This window comes from Ananas comosus, linkage group 11 (assembly GCF_001540865.1).
Source record: "Ananas comosus cultivar F153 linkage group 11, ASM154086v1, whole genome shotgun sequence".
In the NCBI taxonomy this organism is placed as follows: Eukaryota; Viridiplantae; Streptophyta; class Magnoliopsida; order Poales; family Bromeliaceae; genus Ananas; species Ananas comosus.
This window is the reverse complement of record NC_033631.1, coordinates 5839741-5858336: the sequence shown is the minus strand read 5'-3', so window position 1 is coordinate 5858336 and position 18596 is coordinate 5839741. Positions and strand designations below refer to the sequence as shown.

Below are 18596 nucleotides of genomic sequence, written 5' to 3'. Positions count from 1 at the left end.
TGCAAATTTCGGTTTTCACATCGGTATTCTCCGTTCACCTGTTTAATTACCAGTTGTGAATCACCGATGATCTTGAGTGAGCAAACTCCCATTTCTTGTAGAATTTCAAGGCCAATTATTAATACCTCGTATTCGGCTTGATTATTGAAACAGTAGAAATCAAATTCAAAAGCGAACTGATAAGTGTATCCTTCAGGAGACTGTATAACTACTCCAGCTCCTGCGGATTCGCTGTTCTTGAGCCGTCAAAATAAAATATCCAAAGTTGATAGCGGATTAAATTTTGCTTCGGCTCTTCGAACTCAACACATGGATGATCAGCCAGAAAATCGGCTATTGCCTGTCCCTTAACAGCCTTTGCTGGGACATAATTGAGAGAGAATTCGGATAAGGCCAACATCCACCTTCCAATCCGTCCTCTCAATACTGGCTTAGATAACATATATTTTACCAGGTCGGTTTTGCATATTACCGATACTTCGGTTGGTAAAATATAATACATTAATTTTGTACAGGCGTAATATAAGGCCAAACATAACTTTTCGATTGTCGAATATCATTTTTCGGCATCTAACAATCGCCTGCTTAGATAGTAAATGGCATGTTCTTCCTTTTCTTCATTATCTTGAGTCAATAAACATCCTAAGTTTTCTTCTGCAGCCGAAATGTATAACTTCGCCGGTTGTTCTTGTTTAGGGGGCATAAGGACTGAGAGATTTGTTAAATATCTTTTTATATTTTCAAATGCTCCCTGTTGTTCCTCTGTCCAAATAAACTCCTCCTTATTTTTGAGCCGAAGTAATGGAGTGAAAACTCCTATTCTGCCGACTAAATTTGATATGAATCGCCGCAAATAATTAATTTTTCCTAGCAAACTTTGTAACTCCTTTTTGTTCTTTGGCGGCGGCAATTCTAATATAGCTTTTGCTTTGTTTTTGTCAATTTCAATCCCTTTTTTATGTACCAAGAATCCTAGAAAATTCTCTATGGAGACTCCCAAAACACATTTTAAAGGGTTCATTTTCAAATTATATTTTCTCATTCTTTCAAAGGCAAATTTTAAATCCGCCCAATGATCGACCTGTGATTTGAATTTTACAACTATATCATCGATGTAAACCTCCAGCATCTTATCGATCAGATCATGAAAAGAAAATTCATTGCTCTCTGATAAGTAGCCCCGGTATTTTTTAAACCAAACGGCATAACTAGCCATTCAAAGGTCCCAATAGGCCATGGGCATCTAAAAGCCGTTTTAGCTACATCTTCTTCAGCAATATAAATTTGATTGTAATCGGCATGTCCGTCCATAAAGGACTAGATTTCAGTCCCGGCATTTTTTAAACCAAACGGCATGACTACCTATTCAAAGGTCTCAATAAACCCTAGGCATCTAAAAGCCGTTTTAGTTACATCTTCTTCAGCAATATAAATTTGATTGTAACCGGCATGTCCGTCCATAAAGGACAGGATTTCATTACCGGCTGCCAAATCCACTAACATATCGGCTATTGGCATTGGATACCCGTCTTTGGGTGTAGCCAAATTCAAATTCCTAAAATCAATGCAAACTCTAAGCTTACCATTCTTTTTTGTACTGGAACTATATTGGATACCCAATTAACATAGCGGGCCGCTCTAATAAAACCGGCCTTCAAAAGATTTTCAATTTCATTTTTGATTTGAAGTACAATACTCGGCTCGAACCTACGAGCCGACTGCTTATAAGGCTTATATCTTTTTTTAATCAGTAGCCTATGTTCTACAATTTCTAGGCTCAATCCTGGCATTTCTTCATAACTCCAGGCAAAGCAGTCTTTGTATTCTACTAGCAATTCTCTTAGCTTCTCCTGTTGTTGAGCCGAAAGTTTAGCGCTGATATAAGTCGGTCGTTTGTCTTTATCGGATCCCAGGTTTACCTCTATTAGTGGGTCCTGAGTCTCTAATTTTTTGCTACCGACTTTAATAGGCGATTCATCCATATTTAATTCAGTTGTTTGCCTCTTTGGTTCATCTGATATTTCTTTATCAGCCTTGATGGCCGATTTCACCAACAACTCACTGTCGGCCAGTTTAGCCGTCTTGCAAAATATTATCTCATCGACCTGTTTGGCTGAATCATTTTCGTAGCCGACCTTGTTGGTCGGCTCATTCAACCGAAGCTTTTCTAGAGCTTCGGTTCCTGATCCCTGACGTTCCATTTTAACCAATTTGGTGGCTCCTTGGTTGCCACCATAGCTTCCTCATCTTTCATGAGGATCAGTTGTACTCCTTCGTCAGTTACCCTTACAAAAGATATTGATTTGGGTCAACATCGGCCCAATTGATGTGGCCGATACCTTCTACATTAACGTCCACCATTTGGGGCCGACCCTCGGCTCGGATTTCTTCTACTTTGTCTCTTATCGATTGGAACAGCTTTCCATGTAGCGTTGAGGGTACACATTCATTGGCATGAATCCAGTCACGCCAAAGTAACAAATTGTAATGGCTATCTACATCAACCACAAAAAAATGTTGTTTTTAAAGTTTTCGATCCTCCCGTAATTTCGGTTGTGAGCACTCCTTTAGCTTGTTGACCGCTTCCGGTGAAGTCGGTCATAATTGTGTCGGTAGGCTTCAACTCGTCTTCACCCTTGCTCAATTTGTTGAAGAACAAAGCAGGCATGACGTTGACCATCGCTCCGCCGTCCACCATGACTCGGCCAACCGGTCGTCCCTCTATTAAGACCCTTATGAATAGAGGCCTGACGAATCTTGTTTGCATAATTGATGGTTTTTCAAAACCACCGAATCGGCTGGCCTCGCATCTTCCAGCTGCAATTGGGCCACTGTGAGCCCAACTTCCTCATCCACTACCTCCTCGTACTCGGTATATTCTGCTTTGAACAATTGTGGCAGAGTATATACCATATTCACATCGGCTGGACCTTCATCAGCCGATTTTTCTTGAATCCTCTGTTTCTTTTCTTTAGACTTTTTTGCCGTTTCGACTGAGGAGTCACTTTCCATTCGTGCCTTTCTCTCCTTAGGAGGCCATTTTTTTCGCTTCATAATTGTCTCGAGAGATGCTATTTTCTCCTCTAGCTCTCTTCGAGTTATCTTCTCTTCTGGTTCGGCCGTGATCGGCCGTTCTATTTTTGACTTCAACCAAAGAATGGGCACTGAACTGCCCGTCTCATGATCATTCCGCATTGGACGAAAAGGATGTGGTGGTTCATTGGGTCCTCTCCACACGTTCAATCTTATCCCTTTCGTTTCCTCATAGTGCTGCTTTGCCTCAGTTTGCAGCCTTTGCTGTCGACGTTTTTGTGTTTTTGTTAACATCGGCCTTTGCCACTTGGCCGATGGTTTGACTTCGTGCCATTGATCAACTGGCACATTTGCCGGTACTTCCACCATTCTTAAATGATTTTTCAAAATTTTCCTTCTTTCCCATGGTCTCGGCCACGATTGTATGCCGAGCTCATTGACCAACCTCCGACCGAGGAATTCTATATCACCCTCGATCATTGCTTCAAACTCCGGTTCTGATCTCGGCCTGGCTTGATGTTGCCAATGTGATCGATACCTAGGAAATCTTTGTTTGGAGCCGAATGATTTTTCTGGATAACTCTATCGGCTATTGTGTTCGTTTCTCCTGCTGTTGTAATAGTCATGCAGGACTTTCTGCATCAACAAGTCCTTCTTGTTCTTCACCGAGTCGACTTCTGGCTCGTACTCGTTGGAGGCTTCATCTGAGCCATCCTCCGACTTGTTATCTTCTTCGGGAATTTCTTCCCATTCCTCAGGAAACGCCATGAACTCTCTCCATTCATTGTGCGTTTTCTTTTCATTGATGATTGCTTCCTAATCTTTTTTAGTCATTTCGGCCTTGCACCTTATGCAAAGCCGAAGAGTTCTCTTGGTGTAGGCGATGCTTTCAACGGTCTTCTTGTCTGCGACTGCCTTCCCTTTGACGTCCACCATATTAACCTGTGATGGAAATGGATTCTTATCAATTTTCAGATTTTTATTTTCTTGTTCGGCAAATATGAGCCGACCTTCATTTATTTTTTTTTGAATTTGCCTCTTAAAGGGAGTACACTCGTTTGTCTGATGGCTCCATGAATGGTGCCATTTACAGTATTTTCTCTTTTTTAACTCTTCCTACAACAGAATTAGGTTATAGGGACACATGTTTTGGGACACTTTTGTGTAAGTGTCCCATTTATGCCAAAACTTAAAAAAAAAAAATCTACTAATGCCTAAATATAAAGCACAATCTAACCAAAAATAAAAGGTTACTCTACTCAACCCATCCTACCTAGTCCATTTGGCCTGATTACAAATAAAAAAAAAAAAATCGATTATCATCTCCCCTCCTCCCTTACTCAATCTACTGAAATTCTAGACGAAGAGCCCTTCCCTCTCGTCCTCCTCTGCCACCGCAGCCAACGAGGTAGAGTTCCAGCAGTTGCTAAATTTTTAAATAAGTGTTGGTAAATTAGCAGCACTTTTTTTAGGCTAGAGCGACACTCTTTAACTGTCACTATATACCTAGCGACCCCACATATAGCAATATTTTTTAAAAGTGTCGATAATTTAGCCAGCAGCACTTTTTTTGACCTGTACCGACATTTAAAAGTGTCACTATAGACTGTTTTTGTTGTAGTGTCTTTTAACAACCGATCAAAAATCAAATCGGTCTTTGATACATCAAATGAATAAGTATATGCCGAAACTCGTGCTTTTGCCTCGCTTGATTTAGCAGGCTTTAACAAAGCACACTTATATGGTTGGCAGCCTTTTACCATTTCCGCTACATAAATTTCGGCTTCATCAGCCGAATCATCCGTTTCTTCATACATATTTGGCTCCTCATGAGCCGAAGATTTTTCAAGGAAAAAGATACTCTTTTCTTTTCCTTTGTTTCAATCTTTGTTTCGGCTCCATCTGGGCCGATCCTCGTTGTTTCCTTTTCGGAATTGCTCATATTGAGCAACCCAAACTCCCAAATTGAATAGATTTGAAAAATACTTATCTTTGAAATGATCTTTTATCTTGAAGTGTAAACCGTTAAATGCCATCTTGGCGAATTCTGATTCTGGCATCCTTACAAAATAATGGCTTCTGGCCGTTTTGAATCAGTTTAAGTACTCTTCAACTGATTCTCCTGTTCTCTGTTTAAAATGAGCAAGATTAGCTACCGACAATTCTGGTTCTAATCTGTAAAATTGTTCATGACACTTTCTGTAACGTATCGAAACCTCCATAGTGATTATCGAACTTTGGCCAAATTGGTTAAAATACCGAGAAAAATGGATGAACAAAGTCCGGTTGACATTCCAACAATGTTGGAAGGGTGAAAATCGAGTCCCGAGAGTGTTAAGCAAGTTTTAGCATTGCTCGGCGCGATTTAAAAGTGAACAATGCAAAAGAAATAGTTGCGTATGTCCAATTAAGCATTCTAACAATGTTGGAAGGGTTAAGAAGGAGTTCTAAAAGAGTTAAAAGGGTTTTAACATCGACCGACGGGAAACAGAATCGAAAACGGCGCAAAATCAGCATTCTGGGCAAAGTGTACCGGTACAACCATCGAGTTGTCACCGGTAGAGCCCTGCAGACCGACAAGAGTTTGCTCTCAGGTTTGATTTTTCATGGAAATGTACCGGTACACCCCTGGTGTGTACCGGTACACTTTGGTAAAAATCGAGAACCTTGCTCTCGGGTTGCCTCTGCGCAGAAAATGTAGCGGTACAAAATCCCGTGTACCGGTAAACTTTGGTCTGGCAGCACCAATTTGGTCTGCTGCAAATAAAAAGAAATGGGGCCCTAGATGCAATTGTAGCACCTTATAAAACACCCCAACACCTCTCTCTCCCTCTCCTACAGCCAACACTCATCTCCCTCTCATTTTTCTCTTTCCTCTCTAGAAATATCTCCAAGAAGCAAGGAGAGGAAAGAGAAGAAGGGTTTTTGAAGGAATTTTGGTGGTTTTGAAGGCTTGATATCTCTCCTACAAGGTGGACATTGGAGAGCTTTGGGCTAAGGTGAGGTGTTTTGTGACAATAGGTTTAGGGTTTGGTTTTAAGCCCTAGAAAACTAAGTTTTGATCTTCTCTCATGCATAGAAACCTAGTAATGACTTAGAACGCATGAAAACCCTAGTTTTCTTCAAGTGCTCTAATGGTGAATTTTTAAGGTTTGCATTCTAAACTCTAGAAATGATTTAAATAGTTCTGAATGAGCTTCTAGATATTGGACAAGCTTTCTTTTGTTTATTTTAGAGATCAAAACCTAGGATTGAGCAAATGGTATTGTTAGGACATAGAATTTGGGGCTTTTACCCTAGAGAGTTTCTAAGACAAATTGATCTTGTAGAAACCTAATTAGGGGTATTCCCGACGCGTGGGACAACTCCGTTTGACATTACGAAAAGGTTTAGATAAAGTTATTGAGAAAAAGCCTAATTTGGATTCGTTTTGCCCCAGGCGAAAAAGTAGGGCTTCAAAAATTCCAAGAAATTCACCGTAGTACCTTTGCAACCATACAAGGTGGATGGTGCATACCAAAGAGGATGGTGCATACCAAAGATCTCGAAATTTCTTTTATGTCTAAAGTGTCATATTTGAGCATTTGTATGTATTGAGCATATTGCAAGTAGGGTTATTATAAGCTTCTTATTGCATGTTGTGAGTTCAAATGTATGTGAAATACAAGTGAGAATTTATAAACCCTATGAATGCATGAAAAATGACAAAAACTTAGTGGATTAGAGAACAAGTGTGACATGTTGACATAAAGGTAGTGAGTGACATTGAAGAGCCAAGAACACTAAAGTTGAACAATTAGAAAACAAGTGTGACATGAGTAGATGAGTACCAAGAACAAAGTAGTGTGTATGACACTAGTGTAAGTCAAAGAATGCAGGTGAAAATCGAAAGTAACATTATGACATTATGACATAGCAACCTTAAAGTTAAGGGTCATATGTGCATTATTTTATTATAGTTAAGGAATTGATTGAACTTGACATCTTTATAGTTAAGGATTGGATCATACTCACCTGTAAGTCCTTGCTCGAGGGTGGTAACTCCCCCTCGGGCGATGTGCTCCAGAGTTGTCATCACTGGTCGTAGTAGTCTCCCCAGAGGACGGTCCCGTCGGGCGTAGTAATCTCCCCGATACTTTGGATTTGACTTGGTGAGTCTCTTGAGGGCGAAACCTACGGGTTAGCCAAGAGATTGGGTAATGAAAATATGATCTTGCATTCATCATGAGTATTCTATCGAGCATTGCATTACTTATTGTTCAGGCATATTAGCTGCATTTGTTTAGTTGGTTACTATCTATCTGTTCTTCTATTATGCCTGATTTAGACCTAGTGGGAAAGTCGGCGTGGTTGGTTGCCGAACCCACTAGGAACTTTGTTGTAGTTCTCACACCCCATTTTTCACAGAGCCGGGACCGAGCGAGCCAGCGGACGACCGCGGTAAGGGCATCGCGCCCCAGATAGAGACCACCCGAGATGGTTTCATATTTTGTAGTTGCATTCCCTTTACTATCATCTTTTGTATTTGATGATTCTAGATGCTTATGAGTACGATGTAAAAGATATTTACTTTAAATGTCAAAGGTTATATTTTGGAGCATTGTGATGTAAAAAGAAATAATGAAAGAGCATGTAAAGTAACTTGATTAAAGTAGTATACATGTATGTGATTTAAAGTTAATCATATTACTTGTTGAGGTTTAGTTTAGTACTTTCACTTTGGCTATTGCTTGCCCTCGTGCAAGCCATTTTGTATGCTTCCGCAAGTGCTAATTTTATACTCTATCTGTACCTGTTGTTGACCCTTGGGCGGACAAGAGAGGCTCTATCCGTTCGGCGTCTGTTCGACGCGCTCGAACTTGCCAAAAGGATCGGGCTCGGTGCGTGACACTTTCTTTTTAATTCGTCCCAATCTCGGACGAAGTTAGCCGGTAGACTCGTATACCAAGTAAAAGCTGTCTTGCTTAACGAGGTGTTAAACAATCTCAATTTAAAAAATGGATCCGCCGCAACTTCTCGGCATTGTGCCGTAAACCGTCCAACATGTTCGACCGTATTTTTGATCTCATCTCCGAAAAATTTGTCAAACTTCGATATTTTTCAATTTGTCGGATAAGGGTGCTCTGCGTCTATATTCACAGTGTAAGGTGATCTAAACACAGGCCGCATTGCCGGCCTCGCGCCTACTCCGAAAGTATTTCAGATAGCTTCTTCAATTTGTGCGTATATTTCGTTATTGTTCCCCTGGAAGGGGAGTTGTTGTTGTGCTACATTCGGTCTTGGTGGTAAATTATGTACCATAGGGTTTACTCCTTGTATGTTTGGGGCTTGCCCTCCAACTCTAGCCCCTACATTTTGGGGCTGATATGCTGCTATTGGCGGAGGAGGTGATAATCCCCATGCTATTTCTGGCTGCTGACCGGCATTAACAACAGCCAGTCTATAGGCCGCTTGAAATGGTGCCCTCTGATATTGGGACTGACCATTTGTCGGTGTTACTGGATTTTGTAACACTGACGTTATCACAAGCCCTTGTAAACCTGTTACTGGTTGCTCGTTACGAGTCAATAATTGCCCTATTTGAGCGATATTCTCGTTAGAGGCCGTGATCGCGGCCAACACTGTGTCTAACCGTATAGTGCTTCTATGACTATTTTGGTCCAGTACTAGTAGGACCCGTGTCATTTGTCAAAGCGCTTGAGCCAAGCTAGGCTCTTGTTGGCCAGATTGACCACTAGTCTCACCCTCGGCAGGCAAGACCACTTGGCATTCTCCAGTATTATCCGAATTGCTGGGTTGATCGCTCCCGGAGTTTCTAGGAACGACCCTATTGCGTAAATTCATGGCGTTATCATCAGCCATAACTTCAAGAAATATATATAAATTTACCTAATTTGGTGTCCCACCGGGCGTGCCAAAAATTGTTAGGAGCCGAACGTCCTGATCCTTGATCTGGTCAAAGATCTTCCTCGTGAGGAGTGTAGGGACTAGGAGCGGCTACGATTAATGACCCTCGAAGTTTGCGCCATTCGACTTGATCAAGTGATTCGGCTGATGAGCGATCGTATCAGCCGAATTCGAAAATCTTCACTCTAAAACTGGTTCGGCTGAATGAGCCGAATGTATGGATTGCACAGGACTAGGGTCGGCTGATGAGCCGAATGGATGGAATAGCACAGAAACTAGTCGGCCGAAAAAGCCGAATGCCTTTATATATATTGAAAATGACTTGTGGAAAAAGTACAAGGGTTGAGTGTGTCTGAGGGCATATAGACTCGGTTGATCTAATTAAGATTCTACTCCTAGAGAAAAACAGTAAATGCGGAAAAGGAAAGGATTACAAGTAAACTACTCCTAGAAAATGCGGTGAAATTGCAGGAAAAATAAAGGTGGTCTTCTATTCTCGAAGAAAATACCCTTTTTAGGGTGTTATTGGCCTATTTATAGATCGCCCTTGTTGATCAGTTATTGTTGTACGTGATCGGCCACTACCCCTGTTTTTCCGGGCCACTTTCAGCCGATCAGAACCGCTTGTGTAACCGCTCCCGGTTATTGTAACCTCCCTTAATTCGCACGGTGATTACTTGGAATTTCTTCCGATACTCCCGGTGCACTGTAAAATCCTTATCATTAAAGAACAGAGTTAGGTGGAGTACCGGTGTACCACTTGGCCGCGTCTTATTGGCCCAACAAGCTGCATTGAGGGTGATTGCCAAACAGGATGGTTATGTATTATTTTCTTGAATTGCTCTTGTAAGTTTCACGTGGTTCTGTATCCTCCAGCATCTACTTTTGAATTTTGAACTTTTTATAATTTTGAATTTTTCAAGTCTCACCGGAATTCCTGTTTGAAATGGTTTTTATTATAGTCTATCTACAGAAACTGATCAAATTATGCGTCGAAACTCCCTCCTCGGCGTCAAAATTAGGTGTAAACATATTAATTTGTAGCATCTAGCCTTTTTTAGATATCACAAAATACACCTGGTAAATTAGTTGGATTTTAATTTCAAATTTTTATCTTGCAGATTTTGGGAGGCTTGTACATGCCGTGCAGGTAATACAAATTAGAGGGCTTCGAAATCTGGAGGGTCAAACCAGTAAAATGTATGAGAGTTAGGTCAACTAAACAAACACGGAAATTTCGGGCAAAAGGGAGACAGACAGCTATGTCCAACCAGCTAGCCCATCCGGCTGCCCGAAAACAGACCCGACCAAAGTCCTTGCACGCTCCAGAATTCCAACACGCAACTCTCAACTCTCATGTACAATGTAAAATCCACACAAGCTCCTCAAGAAACAAAACTTAGAAAAAATAAATAAATAAAGAAATAGGATAAAAAAAATTCAAATCAAGGGAGGAAGAGTTGAAAACTTGGCATCGACTTTAAAGAAATGTACGGAGACCCCTAACGTATATGCAATTTTGAGAAGACTCCCTTAAATTTTATCTTTCTTTTATTAAGCCTTTGGTTTCTCGGAATTAAGTGATTTTTGCCTTAAAAATTTTAACCAACGAACGGTTTAATAACCAATAAAAATTTTAACTTAATTAAATATAAAAGGTTAAATAAAAAAAATATGATACTCGAGAATGTCTGATAAGAAAATTAGCGAAACAGTTAAGAGGTCGGTTTCTAAAGGGTCTACATAATCGATTGTGTCCCCGTACATTTTTAACCTCTTAATATAACGTTCAACTAGTTCAAACACAAAATTTAGATTTTGTTTGGAATTACAGAAAAATTACTTTGCCTACAAATGCCATATTAATTTATTTTCGTACGTAATACGGCCCTAAGCACTTTTGTCTCAGGAGGAATGATTTGTTTAATCTGCTTATCCTAAATCCTAAACTACACAGATAAAAAAGAACCCATATAATAAAACATGAACTACAAGTTAGAAAAAGGTCCAATCGCGATTGTCTGCAATCACGCATCATAATCTCAAAACAGGAAGCCAAAAAATAAGCTGATTCCAAAAGCAGTTTTCTGAAGAACAAGGAAAAGCTCTTTAAAACTTTTCTTCATTAATTTAACAACAACAAAAAGGAAAAGCTTATTGGGCGTGCTTCTGCCTCCCCTGCTTATAATTCGTAAGCGCCCATTGAAGAGGACCTCTACTAACGCCGACTCGTGGAAAGCGCTTTTTTCCACGTCATAACTTGTTAGAACCCCCACCCACACAACCAATTAAAAGCGCTTGATCTTGGGTTCTATATAAGCCTCCCCATTCTCCCCATTATTCGACACTCCATTCATTGTCCCATCCATTTACTTTGCTCCCTTTTCTGTTTTCTTTTTTGTGTAAGGTACCCATTTCCTTTAATTTTTTTGTTTCACCTCTTATTTTTGGCTTAAACACGTTGATTATGCCAGTAGTTCCTTCGGGTTCTTCTTCAAAATGCTTCTTTTCTCTCTTTTGTCCTAAAATTGCAACTTCTCTTGTTGTGGGTGTTTCGTGTACGATAGGTGTTGTTGCACTACTACTCTGCTTATTTAGTCGAACCTGTTTTTTTCCTCCTGGGAAAGAGAATAATGCTTCTTTGTGTTTGATGTATCTATTGTTTCCTTTTTCCGCTCTTTCTTTCCCACCCAAACGAGATTTCGAGAACGCATTCCTTTTTTTTCTTGTTCCCTTCCTTTATCACTTCCTGGATCTTCTCACCACTAACTTTTCCTTTTTCTCTTTTTTTTTTCCTTTTTCAGAATGTTATTTTCTCTATTATATTTAAATTTCTTAATTGTAAATACAATTAAATATATATATATATTAATATATATATATATAATATATATATATATATATATATAGTAAAGCTTATTATACTATCGGAACAGTATAACATAGTTGGTGCTTCTGATTTTTTAGCCTTTACATCAACTACATTAATTATTTCTAATCATTAGATTAATATTATTAACTAATGGAGATCACTCAATCCTAGGGAAACCACCCAACCCTAAAGGGACCGCTATCATCCTAGCTGTAGAATTTTTGATCCAAGGACTAAAAAATCGAAAGCACCAACTACTTTATACTTCCGATAGCATAGTAGCTCTACATTATATATATATATATTCTATATTGCAGTATATAGTTGAGAGTGATAGATTATTTTTATTTTTTTCATTCAAGAGTGAATGATAGTTAACATTATCTTTTTATGTACAATTATTTATTTATAATTATATTCTATTAACTTAGGTAAAAATATAAAATAGTTTGATTTCAAATTCGGATTTTCATGTATGAATCATCAAATCTTATGTCACATGCGCTAGGAACGGTCATATTCAATTATTGTACTCCTTTAAACTTGGAATACAAGTTGAAATGCGAGCAACCAAACTTGTGTATTAGGAATTTAGCGGATTTCTGATTTGGAAAGATCCAGTTTTGGTAATGGAGCGATCCTTCTAAGCAAGTTATTTAATTTAATCAAATGAAAGCAGCCATTGGATAAGTTAGTATATGCTAATCGGATTCCTCCCTTTCCTGATGAGCAAGATTGTTGACAGAATAAAATAAAAGAAAAAATAGCCGTATTTTATTCATACTTGGCAATTTACTCACAGTTGACTATATATATATATATATATACCTTCCTCTCATTGTTCTGGGTTTATGTTTCTACTCCCTTGTGGGGTAATTTACTCCTCTTCTTATTTTTGTGTGTTCCTTCTTTTCTGATCCTCTTGTTGGTACTCAATCTGAGAAAGTAATTTTGCTGTGTTATGATCCTGAAGTATATTGTACTAAAACCCCTTGCTTGGGGTTTGGGTCCTCTTTTAATTTCTTCGCACATTGGAAGCAAGCTACTTGCACTTCCCTTCCTTTCTTATTTCCTTTTTTTTTTTTTTTTTTTTTTTTTTTTTTTGGTTAGGTGATGAAGTTCTAGCGACAGATTATAGAGAGAAAAAAAGCCAAAGCCAATGTTGATCTAATTATTTTGCATACTAATCTTTAGTATTTTGTCAAGAGTTTTAATGGTGTAATAATTACTGGTTGACATTTGTGTTCTTTCTAGATGTTGTCTGGTCTAATCCCAGATTCCAGTCAATTTTAGCCACCTCTACTTTGTGTATTTTTCTTGTAACATTCGGTTGGCATCACAAGTTTGTTAGTAATTTTCTTCCGTCCTCCTCTTCTGCTAGTTTGAAAGCCTTCTGAGTTCTCAAGTGTACTTCGGAGGAGAAAAGAGAGAGGAGAAGCCATGGCCGGTCGGAAATTGACTCGCATCCACAGCCTCCGGGAGCGCCTCGGCGACACCCTCTCCGCCCATCCCAATGAACTAATCGCCATCTTTTCCAGGTACCATTTCGTTACCGCTGCCAAATTTTGTAGTCTGTTCAAGAAATTTCATCTGAAACTTCATTCAGAAATGAATAGCATTTCTCTTCGATATCAAGATCTTAGCCTTTTTTTTTTTTTTGGCTCTTCGTATGTAAACAAACACCTTTCGATGAATTTTTTTTTTTTAATTTTTCTACCCAGGTATGTAAACCAAGGAAAAGGAATGCTGCAACGCCATCAGCTGCTCGCTGAGTTCGAAGCTGCCTGCTCGACCGGTGAGGTCGAGAAGCCTTCGGTGTTGGAAGAAGTTCTTCGAGCTGCTCAGGTAATACGCAGAAATCGCACTCAATTCGTCCACGTACTCCTTTGGTTCGTTAATGTCCCGTCGAGATCGATCCTGCAAACTGTTATCTGATAAAACTTGTGTGCTATGCTGCTTTGATTCAGGAAGCGATCGTGATTCCTCCGTGGGTCGCTCTTGCTATCAGGCCGAGGCCCGGCGTTTGGGAGTACATTAGGGTGCACGTCAGCGAGCTGGCCGTAGAGCAGCTGAGCGTCTCCGAGTACCTGCAATTCAAGGAACAACTTGTGAATGGAAGGTATGCTCATTTTCTCGTCGGAGATCGATACGTTTCAGTTTGTATATGTCTCCATTGAATTGTCACACTAGAAGTGCAAAGCTCGCTTACGTGTTCTTTAAATGATGATGAAGTATAACCTTTATTTAGAGAGAGCCCGTCAATATGGATGATCTCACTTATTCCCGACTCTGTTTTAATAAGTGTTTTGTGATATTGAATGGACACCCTTTATCTCATTTTAATCAGCAGCGAGAGCAACTTCGAGCTGGAGTTGGATTTCGAGCCCTTCAATGCTTCCTTCCCGCGCCCTTCGCAGTCAAAATCCATCGGCAACGGAGTGCAGTTTCTCAATCGCCACCTCTCGTCGAAACTGTTCCAGGACAAGGACTGCATGTACCCGCTGCTTAATTTCCTGCGCGCTCACAACTACAAAGGAACGGTATGCTCGCATCCTCTTTGTATAGCACCACCTTATATCGCTCTTCTCCTTCATGCGACACGAAGCATTTCCATTCTCCAATCATCCTTTTACAATCTGTTGGTCGGCTAGTGAAAAGTGGCTCTTTCGATTCTTTTGATACCACGCAGACGATGATGTTGAATGATAGAATTCAGAGCCTCAGCGCTCTCCAATCTTCTCTGAGGAAGGCGGAGGAGTATCTGTTGAGCATCCCTCAAGATACTCCCTACTCCGACTTCAATCACAGGTACTTTGTCTACTACTTGAGATTGTAATTCACATATCCCCTATAGCCAACGCATCGACTAATCATATACTGTTTTGAAATTTCAACGGCATGTACGTAGATTTCAAGAGCTTGGATTGGAGAAGGGTTGGGGCGACACCGCGAAGCGCACGCTCGAGACTATTCATCTGCTCCTCGAGCTTCTTGAGGCACCCGATCCCTGCAACTTGGAGAAGTTTTTGGGAACGGTTCCGATGATGTTTAATGTGGTCATTCTTTCTCCCCACGGTTACTTCGCCCAAGCCAATGTTTTAGGGTACCCTGATACAGGCGGCCAGGTACAAACACTTGAAAAAAACAAAAATTTGATCTGCATAATTGAAGTTACAGATGATCAGACTCCTCTGAACCTGACTATTGTGTTTGCAGATTGTTTATATTTTGGATCAAGTCCGTGCTCTGGAGAACGAGATGCTCCTCAGGATTAAGCAACAAGGCCTCGACGTCACTCCGAAAATTCTCATAGTAAGTTTGATGATATACCATACATGTGTTTATTTAGATGCACAGATTTTAGCCTTGCGAAAATGGCCTACTGAGGAATGTATTACTGAAGTCTAATTTCCGTCGATTCAGGTGACCAGACTGCTACCTGATGCAGTCGGAACTACATGCGGGCAGCGTCTCGAGAAGGTCATCGGGACTGAGCACACGAGCATTCTCCGGGTCCCGTTTAGAACGGAGAACGGAATCCTTCGCAAATGGATTTCCCGTTTCGATGTTTGGCCGTACCTGGAGACTTACACCGAGGTGCATGACATAATCAACTCCGAGAAAAAAGAAAATTTCTGAGACCACTCTTGTATCCTAAATAGCTATAATTCTGAAGATTTCTTGCTTTGTTAATAGGATGTCGCGAATGAGATAGCGGGAGAACTGCAGGCCAAGCCAGATCTCATTATCGGAAACTATAGTGACGGAAATCTTGTAGCTTCTTTGCTAGCTCACAAGCTCGGAGTTACTCAGGTTTGTCTGCTCAACCATGATGTAGACTCGTCTTATTTACGTGAACTTAGTTTCTGGAATTTAACTCACATATATCCTTTCGTTCTCGGATAGTGCACAATCGCCCACGCCTTGGAGAAAACAAAGTATCCTAATTCGGACATATATTGGAAGGACTTTGAGAACCAGTACCACTTCTCGTGCCAGTTCACGGCCGATCTAATTGCCATGAACCATGCCGATTTCATCATCACCAGTACCTTCCAAGAGATTGCCGGAAGGTAATTGTACATATCGGTATCTCAGATTAATGAAATGAGTTATTTCCTATGCTTATGGTGAAGCTGATTGATTTGTATGTATCTTTATTTCAGCAAGGACACTGTGGGGCAATACGAATCTCACACCGCGTTCGCTCTCCCCGGGCTTTACCGAGTGGTTCATGGCATTGATGTATTCGATCCAAAGTTCAACATCGTCTCTCCTGGGGCTGACATGTCGGTATATTTCCCTTACTCGGAAGCGGATAAGAGGCTTACTGCCTTCCACCCGGAAATCGAGGAACTTCTCTTCAGCTCTGTTGAGAACGACGAACACAAGTAAGCATTTGTATCCAGTAAATACACAATAATTTACACAAATTTCCCCTGGCATGGGCTGATTCGTGAACTTAAAACTTCTGCAGGTTTGTTTTGGAAGATAAAAACAAGCCAATTATCTTCTCAATGGCGAGGCTGGACCGAGTGAAGAACATAACCGGTTTGGTCGAGTTCTACGGCAAGAACCCCCGGCTAAGGGAATTGGTGAACCTCGTGGTGGTGGCCGGCGATCATGGCAAAGAATCCAAGGATAAGGAGGAGCAAGCCGAGTTCAAGAAGATGTACAGCCTCATCGAGCAGTACAATCTCAATGGCCAAATCCGCTGGATCTCCGCGCAAATGAACCGGGTCCGCAATGGCGAGCTCTACCGTTACATTGCAGATACTAAAGGAGCTTTTGTACAGGTAAATTACAAAGCAAAATCTACCCTAGACTACCTGTCGACAACTACTATACACGCCTAGGCCACATTCAGGGGAAGTTTTCGATATTTCGATCATATCATAGTCTGAATCAAACTCCTAAATGAAACTCCTACTAAAATCTTACTAATTTGGAAGTTTCAGATCAAATAGAGAGAATATGTTGATTTTGAGTCTCACTGGTGTTTCTTTTTCTTTTTTTTTTTCCCACTTTCTCTTTCTTGTCTTAAGCCCGCCTTTTACGAAGCATTTGGGCTCACGGTAATCGAGGCGATGACATGCGGTCTCCCGACATTTGCGACATGCCATGGTGGACCCGCGGAGATTATAGTCGACGGCGTTTCGGGCTTCCACATTGATCCTTATCAGGGCGACAAAGCCGCTGAAATTTTGGTCAGTTTCTTCGGGAAATGCAAGGAAGATCCTACTTACTGGGACCAGATCTCGCAAGGAGGCTTGCGAAGGATCTATGAAAAGTATCTGTCACAACTCAGCAAAAGAAATTTATTTATTCCTATTAAAATTTCTCCACTTCAAATAAAAATTTGCGCCTTTTCTTTTATGTTCTTAGGTACACTTGGAAGCTGTACTCTGAGAGGTTGATGACATTAACTGGTGTGTATGGCTTCTGGAAGTATGTCTCGAACCTTGAGAGGCGCGAGACCCGCCGTTACCTTGAGATGTTTTACGCGCTCAAATACCGTAGTTTGGTGAGTTTTTCCTTTTCGATCTTATCATGTGTAAGTACTATGAAGTTTTGTTTAATTGGTTTCTGAATTTGGTGTTTATCGTCGATGCAGGCGAGCTCCGTTCCTTTGGCCGTTGATGGAGAGACTGCCCGCCAACGGCACTGAATGATTGAAGTGTAATTCAGAGATGCAAAGCCCTCCGAATACCGATGCTTCGTCTATTTTTTCCCCTCTTTTTTCAGTGTGTTTTATTTTGTGTCACTTTGATTTGGGCCTTGTTTTGTCTGACATTGTGGACGCTGTTGCTTGCTCCCTCGTTTGCGATTAATTATATAATGCTAAATGCCGTTGTTTCTCAGATTTCAAATTCACCAGTAGCTGCACTTTTGACATCTTGATTGAGGCTACGAGGCTAGCGGAATTTGAACTCAAAACTTTCTGTTCTGATATTATATGAAGATAGATACAGTTGCTCAATTTCAGTACATCTTTAATTATGATTGCAAAATGGATGAGGTAATATGTTGAGATGTTCTTTCTTGTGGCATGTTTTGTACTTGAGAAATAACAGTTTGATATTTGATAAACAGAAAGATGAAACTTTTCTAGAGTAGCTGTTGAAGTATTTGTGCAAAAAGTGTCAGTCTCTTTGAATTAATTCTAAAACTCTACTCAAATCAACGTGTCTCTACAAACTAAGAGGGCTTCGAAAGTTAGTGCTTACACTACTTACTGAGGTTTATATTTTGAAGAGCGCTTCGAAATTTAGTGCTTACACTACTTATTGAGGTTTATATTTTGAAGAGCGCGTGAAAACTAATTGGAGTAGGAGAGTTTTACATGCTATTTGGCTTGGCTTATGAAATTACTCTGCTTCAAAACTCAAAAATGTCGAGTAACAAACAAATTATGTAATGTTTTTTTCTCCCATGAAAGCTAAAATGATATTGTCTTCAGGGGTTTAAGAATTTATTTGGATCTTTTTTGTTTCTACTATTAATTGCAAGAAGGCATTAGACGAATTTTAATTAAAAAAAGAGTTATTTGTATTCTTATTTTGAAAAGTTTCGAATAGATATTATTGTACAATTAGGGCTTTTTTATAAAATGACCCTCCAAAATTTTGAAATTTGAAAAATGATCCTGTCAAAATTTTATTTGGAAAAGTAATCCTTCTTTCGCCATGTGGGCACCACGTCGTAATTTTGTTATGAAGGCGGTGAATGATTCACCGCTTTTACATATATATATATATATAATGAATGCGGTGAATGATTCACC

The 18596-nt window shown here is 40.1% G+C and overlaps 1 protein-coding gene across 6 annotated transcripts; it reads left to right on the top strand.

Annotated features, from left to right (window-relative positions):
• LOC109717643 (sucrose synthase 1) lies at window positions 11214-17837 on the top strand. 6 transcript variants are annotated; one of them, XM_020243513.1, is made up of 16 exons: window positions 11214-11342; window positions 13194-13350; window positions 13534-13657; window positions 13780-13931; window positions 14160-14352; window positions 14502-14620; window positions 14721-14937; window positions 15029-15124; window positions 15236-15409; window positions 15509-15625; window positions 15719-15885; window positions 15979-16203; window positions 16290-16608; window positions 16858-17102; window positions 17198-17336; window positions 17427-17837. In XM_020243513.1, the coding sequence occupies exons 2-16, from the start codon at window positions 13253-13255 to the stop codon at window positions 17478-17480; spliced, it is 2439 nt and encodes an 812-aa protein (XP_020099102.1). In that variant the 5' UTR covers window positions 11214-11342; window positions 13194-13252; the 3' UTR covers window positions 17481-17837. The 6 variants fall into 6 exon arrangements, with proteins under 6 accessions (XP_020099102.1, XP_020099105.1, XP_020099100.1 ...); XM_020243516.1 differs by having other exon boundaries at window positions 11227-11347; window positions 14163-14352; XM_020243511.1 differs by having other exon boundaries at window positions 11227-11347.